Source organism: Tetrao urogallus (genome assembly GCF_951394365.1).
Source record: "Tetrao urogallus genome assembly, chromosome: 1".
Lineage (NCBI taxonomy): Eukaryota > Metazoa > Chordata > Aves > Galliformes > Phasianidae > Tetrao > Tetrao urogallus.
The window spans coordinates 25,903,858-25,929,357 of NC_136813.1; the positions used below are offsets into that span (position 1 = coordinate 25,903,858).

The window sequence follows — 25,500 nt, forward strand, 5'->3', positions numbered from 1 at the left end:
GGCCCTCCTATTTCCTAGGAACAGAAAATCTTTCAGTAGGATAGAACACGAGAAATACTATGCCATACTGTAAAGGATGTGAGGAAAGAGCTAATGTAAGGACTGACAATTATGATACTAAAAAAGCAAGCTAGCAAATTGTATTAGAGGAATTGCTATAGGTAATGAAATCACCAAGGCTATATGAGAAACAGCTGCTTACATTTTTCTTCATTAAACGTAACTACATTTTTCTTCTCACGTTGTTGGAGTACTTAACTTTACCAATGGAAGAAACATGTATACATATATATGCACCTATCTGTAAAAACATGAAACAGTGTTCTAGGAAGGATTCTGCACATTAAGAATATAGAATTTTCATCAGAAATACAAGAGAGTATTTATTTCCCAGTAAACTCTCTCTATTACATAAAACATATACCGACAGAAAAAAGAAAGATCTCTTTATTGAATGGGAGCAAGGGACCATAAATTACACGTATTTACAGCTGACACGGGGTCCAACACATCAAGTTTTATTCGTATGCATTTTTGTTCACATTCATTTAAATAAGGGCTCCACAGATAAGAGGAATGTCTCTTCAAAACGCTGGTCAGAAAACCTGCACACAGACTGGCGAGCACTTTCTCTGATCTCTAACCTTTCTTCAGGAGACATGGAAAAGATGTAAGCCATTGTCTCGGCGTAACTGTCCTCGTTCTCTGCTAGGAAGCCTGTAATACGGCCTTCATAGGGTACCACAATATCCAGTTTGGGGCCACCAGAATTGTGAGCCAGGATAACTGTGCCAGCTGCCATGCATTCAACCACTCCTGTAAAAGACAGAAAACATGACATGAATGTGTACATCGCATGCTTTGGCTTTCAATAGTTCACTGGAAATTTAAATCCGTAATAAAATTCACTTGGAATTATGAATTAATATAGACTGGAGTTCTAGATAAGTGTGAAAAATATGGACTAAATGCTCTCACAAGCTCTGATCCTAATAAAGTCTGATGACATTAACTTCAGCTTGGTCACTTTATAGCCAAGCTCAGTAACCCTCTGTTTGCCTCCAACCTTACCATATTGTAGCTGTACGGTGCAGGCAATCTTACATTCCCTTTCAGGGAAGACAGGAAGACCCAACTAATCCCAATACACTGTGCCCAATACCTTAATTCTGCATGGCAGCACACTGCAAACCATATCTCAGCCCCTCTTTGAGATTCAGCTTCACACCACAATGACTGATTTTAGGACTGATGTTAGCACAGGCATCTAATGAAGTGAGATGGACTATATATTTATATATAAAATATATATTTTATCTCTGAGAAACTCCGAGAAACTCACCTCCAAAACAGCAGCTAGAGCCCTCTGACACATATTAGGCATTTCAAATAGCAGTTAAGCAGATGGAACATTCAAAATCTCTCTGCATGTGAGCTAGGTCTAAGTGTCTAAACTCCCCTTGCAGTCAGTGGAGCCAAGAGAGCACTAAGTTGCTTCAGCATAGGCTATGCAGGGAACAGAAGGCATCTGTGTAAGTCTGACACATGTAACACAGGCCTTCAGCTGCAGGGACTTTGTGCTTGCAGAGTAATAGCTGAATGTCAGGCAGGACATCCTAAACAGATGGCATTTGTTGTCTAAGTGACTAGAGGATGCCCATAATGCAGTCTGCGATGTTTACAACAATCCAGCTTGCACTACAGTAACACCTAGTGAACTGACATCTGAACTGGTCTTGAAGGTTCTACCTGTTAGATCACCACTGCCAAGAACAGGACTTGGTCACCTGCTTGGCATGCAGACCTCTTAGGTTCAAACACAAACTGAAGCCCTCCTCATCTGCGTTCTGATCACTGAGACAAGCAGCTGAAAGCTGAGGAGGGATACTGACCGATGCCAAAGTGCTCATTCCACATTGTATGCAGGCCAATGGTGGCCTCGGCCAGGTGTTTCTTTAACTCCTCAAAGGAAATGTTGATTCTGAACATCACACTGTTACTAACTCCAAGCTCTTCACAAAGACATTTAAGGTTATTCACACGGTCTTCATCTTGCTGGTTCCGACAGCCTCCAATTAAAATAAGTTTCAATGAGAGCTGCTGCCTCAGTCTCTTCTCTTTCAGCAACTTAGCAAAGGCTCGGATTTGCAAAGGATGATCTTTCTCAGGCCTGAATTGGCTGACAGAAACAATAGAATATTCAGCACTGTTCTTTTCCTCTTCCAGTGGGATATCCAGGAAGGACTGAACATCACATGGTGGATACACAATGCTAGTGCAAGCCCCAGTTCTCCAGAGGGAAAGAATGTGATTTAGTGTCCAGGAAGAATTGACCATAACCACATCACTGCAGTAACCCACCGATCCGTACATGAAGGCAAACAAGTAGTAGTAGACAAGTTTCAGTTTGCTGAAGAGAGGATTGTTTGTAATGAAAGCCGCATTGTTAAACCTGGTATCCTGATTCCTAACTACAGAAAGCATATCGGTGCTGATGGTGGGATAATGGACATAGCATCCAACACGACAACCTCCTAAATATTTAAAGAGGGGGAGTGTAAAAGCATAACCCATCGAGTCAATGTAAATATCTGGAACACACTTGAGAAGAGCTTCCCAACCGAGAAACACGGAGCCTAAACTTTGTCCCAGCAAAGTGAAGCGAGGATAAAGAGAAGCTTCCACAAGATAGCGTTTTTCCAGAAATACAAACTTCACAGGATGAGTTAATTTAATGTTGAATCTTCTGAAAGCACCTTCTACTATGTCTTCTTCAGTGGCATCTCTATCACCAGTGTAAACAACACACATTACATTCCTGTACCTGGAAGAGAAGAGAATTTCTCTCATTCTTCTCATCAAATTTTCTAACACAAAACTCAAATATTATCCACTCAAAATTTACCAAAACGTATGTTCTAAATCAAATGTCTGGCCTACCTCTGGAACAACTTACATGTTGTTCTTAAATTGATGATATGAATTCTTTCCCTTACACTTTTTTTTTTTTTTTTTTTAAAGTAAAAGCTGGGGACCAGGAATTTTTTTGTAAAGAAAGGATCTCAGTATTAATCAACAGGTTTAGGAATGCCTTGCAGCATACTATAATGTCCATCCAGTGTACAGCATGAGTGAAATGCAGAAGACTGTGCAAGCCAGTGGACGTGCCAATGTTGAATCACTTCATGTATTAACTCAGTCTCCTGCACTGAGGCCATTACTGAGACTAGATCATCAGTTACCTACACACAAGTTATGACCCTAAAAGCTCCCTATGAGTGCTGCAAAACTGATGGAGAAGGATAGATTCTGCCAAGGAGCAAAGAACTGACAGGTGCCATAGCTATGAAGGAGACAGAGGACGGAACAAAATGTGGGTAAAGGGCTGAAGAAGAAAGGTGAAATGTAGGACCCATATATCAATGATATCTATTCAAATGTGCAAAATGTCATAATTTGCATAACTGATATCATGAGAAACAGAGCAAAATATGGTATCACCTGATAAACAGATGTGCTTACTTTTTCTGGAGCGTTCTTATGGCACACCACAAGACTCTCTCTCCTCCACCACCTGCATTGCAATAGGGATGAAAAAACGCAACCAGCAGTGGCTGCCTCCCATCCCTTCCTGCCAGGTTCTGCTGCTTTCTCCTTCCTTGTATCCAGAGCCTTATTCCACACAGCAGGACGGCCAAGCAGGTGCACAGAACTCCACTTAGAAACAATGCAGGGATTAATAACGAGCACAGGAATCTGAAACAAGGTGGAAATTGTAAAATATAAAGCTGATTTAAGGAAACACTACATGTGAAATCCATACAGAAGGATGTAGGGTAGAGCCAGAGGGTGCCAGACAACTTCTTGAGTTCTTCTAACTGCTGAAATTATCAGCATCACTGCTCCATTTCAATAATTACATTCAAAAACCACTATTCTACGTTGTTCAGCAATTTTTTTTACAGATGTCAGTGATGGTTTATTGTCATTATTTATGTTTGCGTTATTACACTACATAAATGTCACCCGCTCTATTTCAACGTGTCACATATACTCCAAAGGCCGCGTGCCCGCAGCAGCGTGGCACAGCACAAGGCGCACAGAGAATCCTCAACAGATGTTCAGGGCCCTCCTTCAGCCCAGCTCCTGCCCGCTCTGCCTTCCGAAGCTCCGCAGCCGGTCAGGGCAGAGCTGGGCCGGCAGTTTCCCCTTCCCTCCTCGGGCTCAGCAGGGCCGTGGGGCGCGGGGCCGCCCCCACCCGTCCGCCCCGTACCTGAACAACCCGCAGATGCACAGCCCACCCGCCACCATCTTGCGCGCCGCCGCCCCTCCTTCCGCCGGAAGCGCCCTCCGTTTGGGGGCGGGACCAATCAAGCAATTGCCTCTCTCTCATTGGCTCTCGACGGAGATGGACGGCGGGGATAGGAATGAGCGGGAACAAGAATGGGCGGGAACAAGGAGTAGGAGTGGCCCCATCTGAGGGAGCGGGGTAGGGTTGGGCGTTTTGTGAGCGGGTGCGTGGCTGCGTGTGCGGTCTGCTCGTGCTTTTATTGTTTTTCCTTCATTTTGAGGGAATGATTTTCCTCTTCTGAGGAAATCATGCACTGACTTGTGATCTCTCAGCATGATTGAGGCCAGAGCAGTGTTTTTCATATCATAGCCCTTGGTGAGTCCAAAAGTCGTGAGGCTGGTGGGATGCTTGAGAATGTTACCCCGGGTGTTGGGTGCCTTAGTTTAGCCATTGCTGAACCCAAAACAGAGGGATGAAGTCTCTCCTGTACTGAGAGCAGGAGGAAATCGGAGAGTAATGACTGCAGACTGGCAAATGGATGAGGCCAGGCTCTTCTTAGTGGTGTATGGTGATAGGGCATGGAGCAGTGGCCTAAAACCTGAACATAGGAAGTAACATAAAAACATGTGGAAGAACTTTTTATATTGAGGGTGGCAGAGCTCTGGAACAGGCTGCCCAGAGAGGTTGTGGAGTCTCCTTCTGTGAAGATATTCCAGACCAACCAACCTGGATGCCTACCTGTGCAGCTTGCTATAGGGAGCCTGGATTCAATGATCTCTGAGGTCCCTTCAAACCCCTACAATTCTGTGATTCTGTGATTCTTTTTCAGATGGGGAATGAGAATGGAACTGTGTCAAGCCGTGGAAGTTAGCGTTCTATTAATCGTTACTGAAGTTTTTGTTTAAGTATTCATCCCTGTCTCAAGTACAACTGACAGTAACTTTTATGACAGCATGTCTGCCATTAGGTGAGCAGTTACATTGGAACAGTTCTGTTGGGAAGTCCAGCAAATGTAATCTAGCGTTTAATTTCCGATCCAGCTGTTTTCCTAAGTTGTGTGCAACTGGCACTATTTCTTCTCCCTCTGTTCTAGCAGAAGAACTGGTCTGCTTCCCCAGCAGACCAATTGCCTGAGAAGCACATGAGATGTTTGCAGAAGGGATCTGTGCTAGGTTGATGTCTCTTAGCTGAAGACACCTCTCTTGTGTCATCAAGCTGACTGGGTGCAGAGAAGAGGCATAGCTTTTCTAGGGAACAAGTCTGGTCTATTTTAGCTGATGAGATTTGTGCATCACTGACTTGAAAAGGAGCTAATGGCTACTCCCTCAGAACCTATGAATCTTAGGTTGAATTTCTTCTTTGAAAAGATATTCTGATACAACTTTTCCAGATCCTTATCAATGCTAAGCAGAGAAACAGTTCTTTAAAAGACATAGACTAGGTGCAAAGGGCTGTGAAGAACAGCTGCATTGTTTCTGCCTGGAGTCTCCTTGTAACCACTACTTCCCTGGTTCAGATGTGTTTTTCTTCATAGAAACTGCTGAAGTCCCGATACAGGCATCTAAATCCTTTCTTTGGAGCTTCCTCTTGGTTCTCTCTGGCTAATGAGAATAATAAAAGAATCACAGAGATTATGGTCTTTTGTCAATCACTTCTCAAGCTACAATCTTTGTGGAGTGGAGAGAAAATATACACTGACAGAAACCAACTTGCAAAGTGCTGGCAGCAGGAAAGCTAATGGATATTGGCCCTGTACATAGCAGCGAGGTTGAAACTAGATGATCATTGTGGTCCTTTTCAACCCAGGCCATTCTATGATTCTATGAAACTAAGTTGCTACAGGCACAAACTGTAAAATTCAAGTAACAATTTTGAAATCTCTTCCAGCCTTGGCACAACTACATCAGACTTGTATTTGCAGCTGGAAGATGTTTTGCTTGACAACGCAGTAGTACCTCTGTTTCTTTTGCAGTTCTTCCTCTGTATTTTATAAGCTTTTGGAATGCTTTGTTTCCTGTGCCAGTACTCCATCATGCACACAGCACAGAAGTGCTGCTGTTGTTCTGTTCTGTTGTTCTGTTGTTCACAGGGCTCTGACCTCTTGGCATCTTCCCTCAGGGATTTACAGACATTAATGAGATCCTCCAGAGCCTCCTCCAGCTGAGCAGCCTCAGCTCTCTCAGCCTCTACTCTCAGGAGAGGCTCTCCAGCCTGTTGACCATCTTAGTTTTGTTTTTTTCTGTAGTCTGTTCAGTAGCAATTTAAAAAAGATGTATTAATACATTCAAAGTGGTTTTGTTAGTTTGGTTTTTTTTAGTCATAGCATATTCTGCCTTTGATGTGAGCAGTGTGAAAACTGTTGTTGACAGCTGTATGGGAACTGCTGAATCACGACCTGAACCTGTGATTGATCACCTGAGGCTAGTAATGAGTCAGCCATGGGAGCACAGGTGAAGGCAATTCACCTGTGCTACTGGAAGAGATGGAGCTTGGATCCACCTCTCCTAGACCCATTTAAGAGCTGACTGCTAGGGGGGAAGGATCTTTTCTGCTCCACTGGAGTTTCATGAGTGAGCCCAGGATACAGGTAAGAGTCCTTTCTTTTCTGCTTTGCTGTAATAACTACGTAGCCAAGCTCTCTGGTATACCTCATAACTATAACATCTGTACATTCATTGATTGTACAACAGCCCTATGTACTGTGGAGGATACCTTTAATGTGTGATTGTCCAGCACGGCCTAACTGGAATGTCATCATTTCACAACTCTCATGCATGTGTATCAGAAGATACTGTGTGCATGCTTGTGAGATATTGCCAGTAACATCAGCAAAGCAGTGCTGAGCTCTCTGCAATGTTCCTACTGCATCGCTGAGAATGCTATGAAAAGTCCTGACCGGAGAAATTCATGTGGCCAACGTGCCAAAGAAATTAAATGAGCCATGTCATGAAGTTGGCTTTGTTCTTACCCTCACAGAAATGTGCCAAGTTTTTCATCTTTTGCTGCCTCTGCAAGCACTTTTGTCCCCCTTTAATTGCTTTCCTTATGAAGTCCTCACTCTGAAGGAAGATCTATGCAAACAAGTAAGCAGTATTGAAAACAAATGACAGAATCCACTCACAATGTTCTCCTCAAGTGTGCAAGGCATTTGGGACAGTTTTTAAGTACATTTTTCTAAGCCTCATTCTTACTTAGGGCTCCACATACAAGAAAGTTGGTAAAATAAGACTACTGCCAAATAACAAACACAAAGAAACTGGATTAATACAGTGTGAGGATATTCGTATGACAGTCATGTGGTCCTTTATGCTCTCTTATACAGTTGGCTGCTTTCTTTCTGGAACACACACTGTGTAGTACTGAGTTTCTCACGCATGGCGACTGTCTTAGCTGGCAAAATGCCTGGGACCATTTTTAGCAGAAGGAATCTTAGATCATTCATGTACACAGTAAGTTTCTCCCTTTTGCACGTTTCTTGTGTTAGGCTGTTACATGTTTTACTACATTTGTTCTTGTTTGCATAGTAGCAGGAGGCAGAAATAAAACTGGGCCAGATGTATTCTAAAGATTTGTGAAGCAAAAAACAAGTATTAGAAATAAATTGCAACACGTATCTAGGACAAAACACTAGGGGGTTGTTTTTGCTGGTGTGCTATACTATGTGTTAAATCCAAGCAATTCTAGATATATGTATTTGTAACTGTCAGCTTTACTTCTTAGCCTGATATTCCAGCACACATGAGTGTTTGCATTATGTATCTGTGAGCAAAACCTGGCATTTATTTATTTATTTATTTAGCAGAAGCAATGTACTATGGTAAAGCAATTCAGTATTAAGCAGGTTGGATCTACACAGAATTTTTGCCAGAATTCCTGTAACGTATGTTTATCTCATCACAGGCAGCTTACCTCAGTGGAAAGCGTGGTTTTTTATTAACAGGAGATTATTTTACATGAGTGGTTCCTGTTGGACAACGGGTACATAGGAAAATGAATCAGTTCCACTGCTGGAATTGTAACTTCCCATGGACTCTGTCAGTCCTCCTAAACAGTCCACAGGAGGAGAGGTGGCTGACATCATCAGGGCAGACGAAAGAAATGAGTTCAAGAGACTGGGAGCACGGGCAGAAATGGGATTGTGCAGAAATGGGGTGTTGCAGCCCTCCTGGTAATGTTCCTAACTTTGCAAAATAACGTGGAGACTCACTTCAAGTCCCAGCTTTTCAGCTGCAAGTTTGTGGTTCTTGAGGGCAATGCGCACCATTTCTGAGTCGGTAATAGCAGACCTGAACTCCTCTTTCTTTTCCTTTTTCTTTATGCAGATCCTAACGTCTGTATGGCTGTATGCACTTAGTCAGAATGTGAAAGAGATGGTGAAAGACTATCTCTAACACAGTAGTGCCCTAACACCTGTTTAAAACCATTATGAAACTGCTCAGGAAAATGCAAAACTTTGCTGAGTCTGTTTTTTTTCCAGAAATAGGCACCCCTAGTGTCAGACTAAAAGGATTCACAGATTGAAAAACAAAAGCCTGCGCTAACTTGTTCAGGATGTGTTTGTGTGCTGTATTTGTGTGCGCATCCCTCCAGTTTCAGGAGGCAAGGGGCAGTGCTATTTGTACAGGAGCCCAAACTGTTTCCTGTGAATCCAGGTCAGGGCAGGATTTGCATTCTGTAGTCGTGCCTGGCTTGTTGGCACTGATCAGGAAAGAGAAAAAAGCCAGAATCTGTCTGCAAAGCAGGACAGAAGAGAGTTACTATTGCTGCAGGAGGCTGGCTAGTCCAGACATGAGAGATGCGGGCGCTGTGCCTTGCCACCTCTTCTGACCTTCCACTGTGGGGATAAAGAAAGCTTGAAAGGTCGGCAGTTCTCCCATAGCATAGATTCAATGACTCTCCATTAGGAGCTGAACTAAGGCTGCTTAAAAGTAGGTCCCTGAGTCACCACCTTTCCTTCCACCAAGCAGAAGTATGCATCAGTTTTTACAAATGTCCGTGGCAGAAACATCCATTTTCTGTAGCACAGAACTGCTCTTAAGTGGCAGGTCTTCCTGCAATAAATGAACAAAGTGCCTTTGCACTCAGTTTCAGTTTTGATGAGCCAGTTTGTACACCACAGAAAGCAACCTGGGAGATGCTGTATGTATTATTTGCAGAATTGCAACTGCTTTCTTCAGTCCAGGTGTTCAGTATTTCAGATGGAAATTTCTATAACCCTTTCTGTTGCTATTTCCTTTAGATGTTTTTTGAAGGATATCTTTGTGCTGAAGGGATTGCTTAAAATCAGCAGCAGTTTCCTTGTTGTTTTACATTCATCTGTGTCACTTTATCTCTGACATTTCCACCTGAATTTTCCTCACTGTTTGTTGTATTTGTTATGTGATGTAGTATGGAATCATTATCAGATATTCCATCAGAAACAAAATAACAGCAAGTTAATCTTTTTGTTTTGTTTTTTTCTCTGCTCAGTTTCAAGAAGTCTCTGCAGTGAATAGGTTTTGCTCTATCCAGGAAAGCAATGTGTATTTTCCTGGTCACTCTGAAGTACGCTTTGTTCCTTGACACAAAGCTGGAAGCTTTCTGCTGTGGTTCTTGCATGAGAGCTGACAGTAAGTTCGTGCTCAATATTAAACCTGGACAGTGCAGTGCTGTTCCTGGCCCTGAAGAGCAAATAATTAACAGGGTTTTTGTACATAAGTACTGTAAATAGGTTAGCTAAACAGCAACTCGTGTGCTACAGTTTGGACCTCTGACTACTGGGAACTGCTGTGTTCCTAACCCTGTGCACCCACGATGTCCTCATCAGAGGTTACCTTCTTCACTTGCCTGCCATGGCAAAGGGGACCAGCCACAGGGCTGTCACATTTCTGACCTCAGAATCAGGAAGAAAAGCTTTTTTGAGAGCAGAGCTGGAGTGTGGGAGCTTCCCTCACCTGTGCCAGCAGGGCTGTGCTGTGGCTGTGCTCTGGGCTCGCAGAGTGCTCTTGGGGTCACTCTGCAGCCATGTCCAGGCTCACCTGGAGTCGGTCTTCACAGGCACAGGGAGGGACTAAACACCTTCATGTTTTTCTGCCCAGTAATGGCAACCAGTCCAGAGGGATTGGGGAAGAAGTAAAGTACTCCTAGGTGATGGAAAAGGCAGTAAGCCCACTCAGTAGGCTGAGTTTTGTCTGGAATGCTGGGAAAGCTGTTAGAACTCTTTGCAGAGGTGTGGATGTGTGAGGAGCCTGAGTGCTGGGCTGGGATGAGATGGTATCAAGCTTTCTTACAGCTGGGAATTGCTGGAAATACTTCTCTTCCTGCAAAGAAGTTCTCAACAGCTGCCAGCCTAAGACAGACAGCAACAATAGTTAAGAGAAAGTGAATTTGGATTTGCCTTACATATCTAGGCTGTCCTAACAGAGGCAATGCATTTGTATTTTATATATAGTGTTTATAATGCAAACACCAGATGCTGTTTGTCTTTCTCTTGAAGTGAAGGTGATTATGCTGAATAGAAATGGAATGGGATGAAATAAGCTCCTATAAAAAGGCCAAGCAGTTTGACTTGGGATTAAACACTGGCTGTAGGACCAGAAATACAGGTTTAAATCCAAGTTACATTCTTCCTTTCTTTTCTCTTCTTTCTTTATTTCTTTCCCTTTTCTTTAATTTTCTCTCTTTCCTTCCTTCCTTTTTTCACTATGATGTGCTTTGTGTTATTTACATAGTGTCAGGTGACTCATCTAAATGCAATCTCTCTCTGAGGCCATCAAACATGACCACAAGAATGACGAGGCAAATGCTGGAAGGGAACTAATAGTAATTCCAAAGCGTGGGCTCTACATCTGAGACAGATTCATAGCATATGAATAGTTGGGTGGCACTGAAGACACATGCTTACATTCCTGATCTGTTTAAGGAAAAATTTAATTGCAGGTTTGGCAGGGCATCTTAGAGCCTACTATTAGTTTGCCTGCAACAAGGTAAACAACAGCTTACTTTAAAAACAACGAAAAGAAGTCAGTATTCCCATTTACTTAATGGAAAGTTCAGAGATTCTCCATTCAAAAGAAGTGAAAATCCTGGTTGCAAAGTGGTGCTGCCTGACAGTTTCTGCCACGCACCTGGATGAATTGTTACTGCAGATCTGGACTTGAATTAGCCTATGCAGATGGTGATTGTTCTTTGCACTTAAACTCTGCCCCCAAAGGTGTGTCTTTTCCGGGGGTAATACGATCAGCTTGGTAGTTTCTAGGCTCTTAAAAACAAATTCCTGCAGTATAAATGCAGATAACAGAAATTATTGTTCTGAAATCAACACTGCTAAAAGCAGGCAGAGTACCAAGTCCACACAGTTTGCTATTGTGAAGAAGCCATGGGATCAAAAAATGAGTCTGCGTTTCTGAGCCCTGTTACCGAAGAGATTCTCCGCTGACTTCTGCTGGTTTAGAGCAAACAAACTGTTTCTAAATATTTAGAGAAGATTGAAGCTGCTACCTGAAAAACTGGAGCCAAAGTCTGAACTGATTTGAAATGAGGTCGTCAACTCTTAAGCAATTTTATTCATGGCAGGTATGGATTTGATTCCTTGAATTTCAGAGTCCTGTAAGGCTTCATTTTATTTCTCACAGCGTAAGAAATGCTGTTACATGTGATCACACTTCCTTGTCTGCTGCTATGTGTACTGTTCAGGCTACAGAAAGATTTGGGGATCTGCTGGCTGCCAACTTGCTTACAATGTTGTACCCATGGAGGCATCCATCTGATTTCATGGCACAAAACTGAAAGCAAATGCTGGTAAAGGGAGGAAACAGACCAGTTTGTTCCCACTGAAGTGATACAAGGGTCTTTTTTTCTCCTGCAGTAAGTCTGGCAGTTAGTTTGGAAAACTCAAGGATGCGTTTAGTACCAGGAATGTGACCAAGCTTCCAGCTGTTGCTTAATATGACTGAACTTGACTGTTGTTGGTGTTACTACAAGCTTTGCAGTAACTTATTTTCTTTTCCTTTTCCTGGAAGCTCCAATTCCTGTAGTCAAAACCAAAGTCATTCTAGCTCTGCTGGGATGAGGGGAAATTTTCAATAACTTTAGCTGGCTGCATCACTGAGACAGTTGGAAAAGAACCCAAAATACAGTCAGATGTGAAGTTGTTTTGTTTTTAGCCTGATGTCACTGTTTGGGTGCATTTTGTTATTGTGGTTTGAAATGATATCTCTAGAGGAAAGTATAGAAACTATGAACTTTACATTCGAATGGTGATTTCATAGTGATTTCCATGGTGTGTAAAAGCTTAAGTCCACCCCTGTGCTGACGTGATGTGAAGGTGTTCCAACTGGTTCCTCTTGTCTGTTGGGCAGATTAAGGCAATGCGACTCCCTTGCCTCCAGGCCACTGATTCTTTCTTTGAACCCAAGCTTCTCATCTTACTGGCACTGTTAAGAATACTTTAAGATGCTTTCCTACCGCGAGGAGCCAGAGGGATTAGGCACAGGACTAATCATCCTATAAAGCTAAGGATGAATTCACACAGGAAGCAGCATTTGCATGAAGACCTGTAGTTTTTATGTGCTTAATGCATTCTCTGATAGTAGCAGGTTATATAAAGAGGGAAGTTTATGTTTTTATGAACTCTTGAAGCTTTAAGGCAAAGGGATTTAGTTATCTTTGGATGCTTTGCATTTTCACATAAACAAAACCATCTCTCCCAGCACTAGCAAAGAGCTGTGAAAGCAGCAGAGGTATTTTGTACCTGCCATCTAAATCTCACACTACCACACCTGGATGATGCTTCCTGGTAAAGCTGCCCGGCTGTGCAAAACCCAGCCTGGAAGCAGGGTGTGCTGCTGTTGGAAGGTGAGATAGGCAGCAGTGCCTTCCCAACCTCCCTCCTGGCCCACAAGAGAACTGTAGAGGGATTGGGATCAAGCAGGACCTCTGTTAAGGTAAATTGAAATGTTTGTTTGTTTTACAAGATTCTTGGATGGTTCTGCTTTGGGGAATGGCGTTGCTCATCCAAGGCTGGTGCTGGTAACTCAACTCTGCAGACTTCATTCTCCACTACTCTCTATCTCTGCTTGAGTCCTTGCCTAAATGGGTGTTTGACATCCTATTGCATTAGATTTGTTGAAATATATCTTATAGCCTTTTCACATGAAGAGTGCTAGAAAACTTCTATCTACTTTCAAAACACAATCCTTTGTCTCAGCCTCTGCATCAGCATTCAGCACTGTGCTGAAGCCAAAGGGCTGTGGGGGCACTCAGTAAGAACTTGATGATGCTGCTTCTAGAAACAAACAGATTTTTACTTCAGAATTGCTCAGAATCTGGGGGGGGAGGGGGGAAGGTATGGGTGAGAGAAACTGGGGAGAGGGTACTGAATAAATATCTATTCCTTCAGCCAAAGCTGAGCTTCGGTGGGGTGGACCTGAAAGGAGGAGAAAAAAATACCAAACAACACCATGTTTATACAGTTTGCTTCATTGCATGATATCTCATCAGTACCAGTTACTTGTAGAAACAAGCTAGGTAGGGCTTGGGATGTTTTGAATAATAATAATGATACTATCAAAAGTGAATGGACCAAGTACTCACCTGACAGCTATTTGAAAACTGGAATTTCTGTTCCCTTAGACATTCTGGAACTTGAAATTTCTGTGGTGTAGAATTATTACTCAGAGCTGAATTTCTGATTTGGGATCAGAGAATTGATTTGTTTTAGAAAGAAGAAAAACAGATTTTCTAGTTACATTTGTATCTGTAGCATGGAGACACAGCTCTAGTATATAAAGACACTGCAACAAAATATTTTCATGTAAATCCAACAATTGCACTTTCCATTTCTTGGTTCAAATCAATAATTGTGTCAGAGAGGTGAGGGATGTGAAGGTAAAAGTGGAAAGCATCTGACCTGTCCTGCCAGCCAGCTGGAGCTCCATGTGTGTTCCCTCAGGTTTCCTGAGGTGTTGATCTTGTGTGCTCATCTCTGCATGGGAGTAAATTTGATGATGTTTTCCAAATCCAAGAGCTTCTGATTAAATGTAAGGGGATTATTTTAAGGCTTGCCCATGCAGTGAGGTCACTGCTTATTCAGGGAGGGTGTGAACTGACGGTAGATTGACCATAGTGTATAAATTCCCTACGTGGCCATTCTTCAGGGACCTGTTTAGGGGTATCTTTAGCAATGGATGGCTGTGCTGAAGGCTCAGGGAACTTGAGGTCCTACTTATCATGTTAGAACAGTGCTGTGAATGTTCTCAATTTGCTGCAGGCAGTCTCAGGAAAATATACCCAGCTTGGCTGTGGATGCTTCCAGTGGTTAGCTGTTGTGTGTGGCTAAGTTAGATGTCCCTGTAGCTGATGAGAGGAACTGGGTTTGCCCAAGGAAATAGCCGCCCCCCCCCCCCCTTTTTTTTTTCTTCCTGGCACTAATTGCTGGTGTAGCTTTCTGTTTGTTTGTTTATTTAGTAATTAAGCTTGATGGTGGCAAGGAGGTACAATTTAAAAAGCAAAAGTACTGTACTCAGTCTTTTCTTTTTCTCCTTTCTGAAATGAAGGACTGTTCCAAATGAATGAAAGACCTTCAGTCCAGGGATCTTACTGAACGATATAATCACAGGCGTGGTTAAAATGTGAGCGGGCACCATCTTTAGCCCAAGAAATCCTTGAGAGAAAAAGGAAGGGGAAAAGCACCGTCGCCCTTTGTAGGAACTGTGGGTATGCCTGACTGAGTTAATTATGCACCGGCTTGCTGCACACAGGTCATGTTTGAGTAGCTTGTGAAAGGCTGAGCTGGCCGCAATGCCGTGCGCAAAGATTAGCAGCGCTGAATGCGGTTTGGTAAGCACAAGGGATGCCAATTGGTGGGAGGCAATGCAACTGGCAGTGAGAGGAGGTAGCTGAGTGCAGCGAGCAGTGTACACAAAGATCACAGGTTACATCTGGGATTTCATTATGCATGCCTAATGAGCACGTTGATGAGAACTCCCCAGGCCATTGTAAAAGTAGCTGAAAAAAGAACTGCTGATAAGGCACTGAATAGCTTCTCTTGAAAAGCTTTCCTTTGGATCTGAGATCTTTAAAGCCGGCAAAGATAATGGAGAGAAAATTGGACAATAAAATGCGAAGGGAGCTGTCCTGCCTCGCTACTTTAAACAACAAAAACATAACCCTGGTGTCCGTTCGAAAGCGGCAGGCAGCTCACGATGTGCCTGAACTACTGATTATTGGTGAAGGGTCCAAAGCGGGGTCTCCGCTAGAAGCAAGCAGGAAGTTGCAGAAAGAAGAGAAAGTTTTGCAGCGTAACTCCATGGGAATGCCAGAAGTCAGTACAACTGGAAAGCAGGTCGGTGAGCTGCTGTGTGTGGTGGTGGGGAAATGGAGAATTTAAAGCTAGATGTGCTGGATGTGGATTGTATATTGATGTGCTAAACCTTCTGTATGCGAATCGCTTCAATCCTCAGCTGACTCCATGCCCTCTAACAAGTAGTACACTGCCAAGGCCTCTGTGAGGTCTCTGAAATTAATCTTTGAAAGCAAATGGTAATGAGGTATGCTATATCATTAGCTAATGAGCGTTCTCTTTTGGCTTCACCTAATAGTATAGAGTGGTGGTTCTTAGTAGGGAAACAAATGAGTGCTTCTCCTTATGAACTGTGATTGCTTGAGTTGCTCAAGTGCTTGTGCTGGGTTATTTTCTGGAATCACAGAAATTGCAGAAACATTAAAACATCATAATTCTAGGTATGTCATTTACTTATAACTACTGGGGAGACATTAACAAAACTTCATGGGAATGTAGCTGTGGCAATGTTTTATTTAGTTTTTAATTCAGAGTTATACTTTGGAGATTGATCTTTCCAGAACTCTTCTCCATGAACATCAATGCTGATAAAAACATTAAGAGTCTTATTAAAAAAAAAAAAAAAAGATTTTGCTTTTTAAAAGTTAATATTACAAATTGCAATAATTTGGGTTAATTGTATGTTTAAGGGGAGCAAACTCTAAGAACAAATATTGTGTGTTTTGAAACAATGTATACTCCGAATGGCTTAAGTGATCAGAGTCAGGCTGGAAGGAAACAACAACAAAGACAGACTGGCTGTACTGAAGGCTTGGTCTCTCTCTAATTACTTCTCACTTTGTAAATACTTGCTGTAAAACAGTCATGACATAACTTTATTCTGCCAAGAGATCCCTCTCCTATATTCAGTTCATTGCAGTATATTGTGTCGCTCCCATCGCAGCCAGGAGCATCGCAAAGCATTTTGCTTTAATTCTGTGTTAGAAACCATCGATTTGCAAGAAGGTTTTTCTTTTTCCCCACTAGACCAAGTCTGATTTATATAGCTCACTTCAACTGAAAAGCACCCTCTGGGTCTCTAAAGTTTATCAAATATAGTGTGTGGATATGGTATCATTTCAGAAACAAGTATACAAACATTTCTCCATCTTCTGTGTAATAGAGAGTCCTGCTTCCAAATGGAACATGTGACTTTGAAATAATATTCTCATTGCTTCACAATTTCCAGTTGGGGAGGGGGTTTCTTCCCCTCTTTTAGCGTTCAGGAATTATTTGGTGAATACAGAGCCATGTTAGAAGTAGATACTAACATAGGTGACTACTGGCATGTTCATCTTCACAAGGGGAAGAGGAAAGGAAGAACAAGCATTTAAGGCCTGATTCAGTTAAACAGAATGTGCTAACAAGACGGATGGGCAAGCTGTGCTGAGATTTGTTAAGAAGGATGGGAACTGAATTTCTGTCTCCTGCCACCTAGAAATGATGCTTCTGTAGGCATGAAACTAAAGACTGTGGACCTTTGATGTTCCTGAGGCTGTTCTGCCCTCATTTTGTTGTTCACTGGCAACCTCTAACAAACTAGGAAAGCATCTGAAGTATTTAAAAAGCATGTGGATTTCCAGTAGTGTGCTACTGCCTGCCTGAATCCTATGCTGTGAATCAGCAGGTTGTGAAAGAGGAGAGCAGGAAAGGTGAAAAAGCAGCACAGATGAGGCCATTCTTCTTTGGCAGCTGTGTGCTTCAAGTTAAGAGGGCAAGAGCCAATTTCAGCCTGAGAATGCATGGGGAGAAGGGCAGCTCAAAACCTTCAGATATGCCAGGTGAGAGGCTAAGTGAGACCTGGTGTTTGTGGGCAAGCAGGCAGGGAGAGGCAGAAAGGAATTTGCTGAATAGGCCAAGCCCTGTGTCCCTGCCTGCTGACAGCCTGGCGTTGTGAGGAGAAACCTGGTTCTTTAATTTCAGGATATGAAAATTGGTATCCGAGGCACAGGGGGGGCATCTGTGGCAAGGATTTGCGAGGCGTGAGGTGGTACAACCTGGAGAAACAAGAAGCAGTGTGGCAGCAACAGGGAGATGGATGTCTGGATTAGGAATGCAGCTCCAGCCCTGGGAAGGAGCCACGGGGGGATCTCGGTTAGGGAGATGCTCAGGGAGCTACGGAGTTGGTTGTTTTTTTCCTTCAGACCACCCGTTTTAGCTAAATGATGAACCAAACGTTTTCACCTATTCTTGAAAAAATTGTGATGGCTCTTTGTGCAAAGTGTCAAGTGATGGTCAAGTTCTGGTGTTTCTGTGACTAATGGTGCATTAAAACAGTAGGATCAGTCGTTGCTTTTATGTTTTTCAAAAGATTGAATGGCAGGAAATGCCCTTCAGTCTTTTTATAAATTGAATTTGAATTGCTTTTATGTCTCTAGGTACCTAGAAAAATGGAAGTGGTTGGTGAGCATGGGGCAGAGGACAAAGAAGGACATAAAAGCTGTGATACTGCCTATTTTCTGTCTACAAGTTGCTGCCAGAAGCATAGTGGACAGGAGCAGGCAAGAAGGATGCTTGTGTGATGTCACTCTGCTCTCATGCTGTTTCATCAGAAAATGCAGAACACCAAAGCCTTTGTCATCTGAGCCAAAGTAAATGCACACAGTGAGCTCCTGTAGTGTGTTAGGCCTTCTGCTTTGCTGGGTGTTTGTGAAGATAAGCGCTTCCCACCATGGCCAAAGTCTCTGCTGGGTTCTAAGGGGGTGGAGAGATAGGCGGGAGAAGACAAGGAACAATTCTGAAATAAGCTTCTCAGGGCAGACATTAAAATAAGTGAGTGCTTGAACACCATTTAAAATATGGTATTTGAGAGACAGTTTCCTTTAAAAATGGGCCTTTTCCCAAATGTTGGGCCATGTGTGGAGCCAGGAGTTGGACTCCATGATCCATACACGTTCCTTCCAGCTTGGGACATTCTATAATTCTGTGATTCTATTATATTGTTATCTTAAACTGGGAAGGCACGGATAAGAGGAAGTAAGCATGCCTTTTGTGCCCTTAAATGGGAACCATAAACTGTTTATATTTTATTTTGAAGACGGGGACTGCCCTTCTTCAGGGGAGGCGGTTTGGTCACTATTCCTGGAGATGTTCAAGAAATGTTTAGATGTTGCACTGAGTTTAGTGGGGGAGTACTGGTGGTAGGGGATGGCTGGGCTAGATGATCTTGAAGGCCTTTCCCAACCTTGATGATTCTATGATTTATGTTGAGGATTTCAGCAACTTCTGGGAAGGAAGTGCAAAACGAGGGGAAGTGCTATTCCAGGCACTACTTGATGTGGAAGAGTAAGGGGGAGTAAGGGAGTCAAATGAGGGATAGGGGCTAAAATCCATTTAACTCTTCCCAGCATCCCTGCAGCATAGTCACAAGACAGATGGAGCTGGGCACAGAGGGTAGGCTTGCCCCAAGATAGCAAGGAGCTGCACCGTAGTGTTGCAGAGCTGAAGGTATTTGCTGCAGCTCTGGGCTGTTCTGAGCACCTGTGGTACTGTGGTGGCTGTGGCCTCTCATTATCCACTCTTCTGGGGCCAGCCTCAGTGAAATTCACATGGCCCCTGACACACAGTGTGGTTATGCCATGCATGCAGTGAGCCCAGGTACTGTTGCGTGGTTTTGCGGCAGGGTGCTGGTTGTTACAGGACTGGTGGCATTAAACCAGGAGTCCTAATGGACACTAAGCTGAATGTGACCCAGCAGCTGTTGTCACTAAGAAGGCTACTGGTATTGTTGGCTGCACTAGGCAAAGAACTGCCTGCAGGTAAACAGATGTGATCCTTCTTTTCTGCTCAGCTCTGGTGAGGCCACACCTGAAGTAATGGGTCCAGCTGTGGGCCCTCTGTACAAGAGGGCCCTGCCAGCCTCATGATGTGGTTCTGTAAACCAAGCTTGCACAACTAACGGGAGTCAAGACTGAAGACTCATTTGCTTTCAGTTTATTTACAGTCCTCCATAATTGTTCATGGCAAAGACTCAGGGAACTGATTTTCAGTACAGTGACGGGCACTTCAGGAAGCCCATTTCTGCCTTCACCTGCAGGTGAGATTCAGAGGAATGTTGCATGTAACTGAAGCAATGGCTCTGTCTGTTTGTGAGCAGTTGCTCTTCCTAGGAAATAAGGGCCTCCTGTTCTAATAAATACAGCACAGAGAAGACAAATTTTAATTTTTTCATTTTGGTCATGACCCAGACATTCATTATTCACAGGCTGTCTAAGCATGAAACAAAATTTGAATACTGCATCAAATGGACTGGGTGCAGCCTAGTGTTAATAAGCAGCCTAAGTAATTCTCATCCATGCTGTACGAAGGAGACAGTTTTCTTCATAGCAGAAATGAGATTAATATTGTTGAGCCTGATCTGGTGACTCCTCCTCCTGTCCCTTCACTGCTGTAATGCCCATCATTAGGTGCTATAAGTAAGGGGTAGAGGGCCGATGGCTTCACAGGCAAGTTAATAGATTTGTCATAGCAGCTTCCATCTAGATTTTTAGAAGAAAAAGTTACTTTAAGTAACAGTAATGAAATTTGATGTTTTTTCCTCGAAACCCAAGGATCTTGAGCTTGTCCCTCCCCTTCTGTGCCTTCCTCATGACTTGATGTCCGCAATGTCCTTTGATGGCAGACTTATGCTCTGATTACCTCATCTGTAAGATATGTTGCCTTTGTAATTTTCACTAATGCTTCATTTTTCAATTGAATGGAGTGCACTGAACCATAGAATTGTAGTATTGCAGATCACAATCTGATTGATGCATAGTCTACTTTGGGCTAATCTACTTCAGTAATGGCTATCATGCCCTGAAGATTGGCATTGGATCAAACCAGCAGGTTCCTGTAGCTCAGTATCAGGTGCCTCTTTATTAGGACCTCTAAAAGGGGTGGATGAAACTAAAAGATGGTGGAAGCATCTGCATACATGTATGTTTTTTTTTTTTGTTTTTTTGTTTTTGTTTTTTAAATCTTTGTAGATTTAAACTTCAGAAATCTGTAGATGCAGACAATCCAAACTCTTGTGCATGTGTGTACAGTTCTGCAGATAGCATTCAGCTGGTCCTGCCTGGTTTCAGGCTCTCAGGGAGTTACTGAATCTGTTTTCTGTGGACCTTTTATTTTGTTTTCATAGTGAGTGGGGCGAACTGAGCTAGCTGCTCACGTTTGTGGAGGGATGTTCAGTGTGGTTCCTCTTGTGAGCCTCTGTGCAGGTGGCAGTCTGCAAGGAAGAGCGGAGCTCAGGCTGCATGGTGAGAGTGCTTCAGTTATAGATAAATTGGGTTGGGTCTGCTGAGGACATTTTGCTTTAGCTAACTGGTAACGTATTCCAAGTGTAAATCAATGCTGAGAAACACTTAAATGGAATATTGCTGCTTACAGCAGTAAGGATGCACACATTTTTATTTTGCTCTTTAGGTTTTGTCCAATGCTGACTCTCCTCCTAGCTGCGCGCTGGAACCTGAAATGAAACAGAATTTTGCTTTTGACAACATGGGCTACGAGGAGAGCTTTGAAGCCGTGCCCTCACCATCTTCCCAGGAACGCACTGTTGTAGTCAGTGTGGTGGGAATGACTTGCCAATCTTGTGTGCAGTCGATAGAAGGACGAATTTCCAAAGTTAAGGGTGTTGTGAGTATTAAAGTCTCCCTTGAACTGAGTAATGCTTTAGTAAAATATCTACAGTCAGAAATAAGCGCTGAACAGATTTGCCAAGAAATAGAGGATATGGGCTTTGATGCTAACATAGCAGAAGAAAAGTTGGCACCAGTGTCTGTAAATTTGCCGTGCTCGAGAGAAGCAGTAATAAAGCTTCGGATAGAAGGCATGACGTGCCAGTCCTGTGTCACCAGCATTGAAGGAAAGATTAAGAAGCTTCACGGTGTGGCAAAAATCAAAGTGTCACTCGGTAACCAGGAAGCAATTATTGCTTACCATCCTTACATCATTCAGCCTGAGGAACTTAGGAGCCATATCAGTAACCTGGGGTACGACTGCACCATTAAAAGTAAATCGGCACCTTTGAAGCTTGGTGTGCTTGATGCCAGGAACCTGCAGAGTGCAGACCCCAAGGAGACACCAGCATCTCTTGAGAGTGAGGGTTTGCATCCGCTGGTTGCCAGCAAGAGCAGCACAGCTACGGTGACTGTACATATAGAAGGCATGCACTGCAAATCTTGTGTCAGAAACATTGAAGGAAATATATCCTCTCTTCCAGGCATACAAAGTATTGAAGTCTCCTTGGAGCATAAATGTGCTGTTGTACAGTATAGCCCAAATTTAATTACCTTGCCTGCTTTGCAGCAAGCTATTGAATCCCTTCCACCTGGGAACTTTAAAGTTTGCCTCCCTAATAGTTCAGAAGCAAATAGCCAGTCATCTCAATCTCCTGCTTTGGTGTGTGATCTCTTCAGAGAGCCACTGAAAGACACAACGTGCACAGCTGTTATTAGGATTGATGGCATGACCTGCAGTTCCTGTGTACAGTCCATAGAAGGAACAATATCTCAGAGACAAGGTGTGCAGCATGTAGCAGTTTCTTTAGCTGACAAGACTGGGACCATACATTATGATCCAGCAAACACGAATGGAGAGGAGTTGAGAGCTGCCATAGAAGAAATGGGGTTTGATGCATCTTTGCTGACAGGTAACAGTGTTTTGTCTTCTGTGATGCCCTTACCACTGGAATAGGTTTCCTCCTATGGGCTCCTCCAGCCTCCTACAGGATGCTGTGAGATCTGTCAAACTGACTGTTTTAATTTAAATTCCAAATTCAGATTCCAAAAACACGCAAACTTAAGGATGTTTCATTTAAAACCAATCTTTTTCTGGCTAAAATCCCTTCTTAGTGTCTGAATCATTTGATCTTTATTTCTTGAGAATTAATGCTAGGGACCTAAGCCTTGCTGTCAGCAAGATGAATGCCCAGATGCGCAGTCTTTGGGAGCCAACACTACTTTTACATGTTAGCTGCAGCACAGTTTGTGGAATTTGTATACATGCTCAATGTTTAAGAAGGTGCTATGGTGCATGATCTCCTCTCTAGCAAATTTCAAAAGCAGCAGTATTTATTTGCTTCAGCTCAGAACAAATTTCCTTTAAGTTACAGGTGTGGTATATCTCAAATGCATTGGTTTAAACCCCAAATAACCAATTGTTTTTCTCACAGATCCAATCCTTCTGAAGCTATGGAACAGCTACAGATGAGGAGTCTGTGTATGATGTTAAATTATGATTTGTTTCTTTCATAACTTGTTGGTGGGAGAGCTCCTGTCTATGGAAAAGGAGAGGAACCTCTGCGCTTAACATGTTCAAAAGCAACTCTTGCTCCTTTGCACAAACCTTCTTAGGAAGATGATTTGAGAGCACTGCTATAGCCAGGAGGGTTATTTGTTGGTTGCTCTTATCTGGCAGAGAGCAAAGATGATTGCTGTGGGATGCATGAGTTGAGGTCTGAGTGCAGCAAATCCTTCCACTGCTCATTTTGTAGTACTTGCATGATAACTGTTGTGTCATAAAGAGCAACCTGTTGTGAAGTTCTTCCTTTCCCTTTTAGGGACCAAGCGCTATGAGCTGTGTAGAAGGTAACAAAGACAAGATGAATAGGAGGCTGGTTTGTGCTCTGTGCTGAATAAAGACCCTCTAGATACCCATGTATCCTTATTGAGCAGAGGTAGCTGTCAGATTAAGGTAGCTCTTTGATCTAGGCACTGACATTGGAGGCACTCGCTGTCTGAAAGTGACAAAGAGTTGTGTAGAGTTAAGTGGTCATATAAGTAGTGCAGGTGAGTGTGTATTATATATGTAATAACAATCTATCATTTTCTTCCACCAAGAAACAGAGATTACTGTGTCACCTCTCAAACAAATAAGGGACTTTGCATGATCGCTGTAACCTGCTTGTAGTTTTGTGTCATCCTATTGCCCTGTAATTGGTGTCTGTTCAGTTTATTGTGCATTTGTTCAAGATATTAGGGCAGGAGAATACAAGCGTTGGCCTGATGCCAGTAACACCACGGTGCAGCCTCCAGTCCCAGAGCCTTCTGGCCAGGGTTGTGTCTCTGAAGCACTTCCAGACAGCCCTCATCCTGATGAGCCAAACCAGCCCAGCGGAGCAACAGCCAAGAAGTGCTTTTTACAGATCACTGGCATGACCTGTGCATCGTGTGTGTCTACCATTGAAAGACATTTGCAGAAAGAAGAAGGTAATAAATTTGACGTTCCCGTAATGAGTCCTGAGGGACTGCTGGTTGGAAAAGGTATTCTGCATGGTCAATGGAAGAACACCTTGTGGTAGAACATCTTGTGGTTAAATAGACTTAATATTTTCTTTGTAGAGCTAATGTGTTTATGTCATTGTGTGTCTAGTGAGCCTACACGATGGACATAATTGTTTTGTAATAGTAAGTGGTTGGAATATGATCAATATTTCAAATTAGGATGAGAGGTAATGGCCTTAAGTTGCACCAGGGGAGATTCAGGTTAGATATCAGGAAAAATCTATTCTCAGAAAGAGCAGTGAAGCACTGGCAGAGGCTGCCCATGGGCATGGTCTGTGGTCATGGTGCGGATGGTTTGATGGTCGAACAAGGTGATCTTAATGGTCTTTTCCAACCTTAATTATTCCCTGAAACAAGAACAGAAAAGTTGTTCTTATTTTGTTCTCAGGGCCTTGCTTCTTTACAGAGCATTCCATCACTTTCAAAGCTGTTGAGAGCTCTGACATTTGTGGTATGAAGCTTATTCTCTGACATATGTTTGCACAAGCATGCACAAATAAATGCATGGCTCCAGTGCCTGGGTAATTATATTGGTTTAGGCGCAGCAAGTCTTGTCAGGTTAGAAGTCTGCAGGCTGGCCATGCAGAGAATGAACAGTCAAGCATCAGCATTGCCTGCTTTAATGCGTGTCAGCATGCCTTACTTGGGTATTGCTTACTGATTCCCGTGTCTGCAGTTTCCCAATGCATGGTCTCCCTGCACTGATATAAAAAATAAAGAAATTACTAGCAATTTGCTTTGTTGTCTGTGACTTCTATGCTTTGCTTTTTGATTGTAAATTTAGATTGGGGAAAAAAAAAAAAAAAAGAGCCCAATATCCAGTGGGATTTGGTTAGGGCTTTGCAAAATTAAGAAGGCCGGGGTAGAGCAGTGCAGGAATTGTTCATGAACTTTCTTTCTGTCTCTGACCACAGCCTTTTTTCCCATCTAACTGTTGCAGCTCCTCCTATTGCTGTATGGAACTTTGGTATGGCTGCATTTCAGTAAAAACTTTGCTGCTGTGACTGGCAAACAATGCTAGGAGGAGGCAGAAGAGAGATCACTAGACATGAAATGGCACTAAGCTGCTACAGTTTCCATTGAAAATCACATGTGATATTTGACTTTTCTTCCTCACAAACTGAACTGCTTTATCTAACATTCTTTATTATTGCTGCTGCAGGTATTGTTTCAGTGTTGGTAGCACTGATGGCAGGTAAAGCAGAGATAAAATACGAGCCTGACTTCATACAGCCTCTTGAAATAGCACAGTTGATCCACAACTTGGGTTTTGAAGCCACTGTCATAGAAGATCAATCAGAAACAGAAGGAAATGTGGAGCTGCTTGTAAGTAACATATATTTCAAACTGTGTGTTGATTTTGGATATGTCAGGTTCAGAAGCAGCATTTTCTTGCGAGTGCTTTTGTTTAAGGAGGTATGGCCTCAACAGATCAGTTCTGTCTAGTGATGATCATTTTGCTTAATTGCTAGAAAGAGAAAATCAATTTGTTTTAGAAGACCTGTCAAAGCCACTGAAACAAAAACCAATAGTTGTAAGTATGGAATAGGCTTCTGTTAGCAGGGGGAAGTGAAATGGGGAATATGTCTTCAAACACCTGATGAGAAGGTTAGGGACTTTGT

At 42.9% G+C, this 25,500-nt stretch overlaps 2 protein-coding genes across 2 annotated transcripts in view; one reads left to right on the forward strand and one right to left on the reverse strand.

Moving 5' to 3' along the window:
- Positions 1-544: 544 nt before the first annotated feature.
- On the reverse strand, positions 545-4,311 carry ALG11 (ALG11 alpha-1,2-mannosyltransferase; the record flags this gene model as incomplete). The annotated part of the gene is made up of 4 exons (XM_079547688.1): positions 545-816; positions 1,893-2,824; positions 3,523-3,756; positions 4,274-4,311. The coding sequence occupies 4 exons, from the start codon at positions 4,309-4,311 to the stop codon at positions 545-547; spliced, it is 1,476 nt and encodes a 491-aa protein (XP_079403814.1).
- An 11,054-nt stretch (positions 4,312-15,365) lies between these two features.
- The window catches only part of ATP7B (ATPase copper transporting beta), a gene marked incomplete at both ends in the record, with an annotated part of 28,665 nt that continues 18,530 nt past the window's right edge, over positions 15,366-25,500 (forward strand). The window contains 4 exons of the mRNA XM_079549503.1: positions 15,366-15,614; positions 21,018-22,245; positions 23,567-23,803; positions 25,041-25,204. Coding sequence (XP_079405629.1) covers positions 15,366-15,614; positions 21,018-22,245; positions 23,567-23,803; positions 25,041-25,204 — 1,878 coding nt within the window. The remainder of the gene's footprint in view (positions 15,615-21,017; positions 22,246-23,566; positions 23,804-25,040; positions 25,205-25,500) is intronic.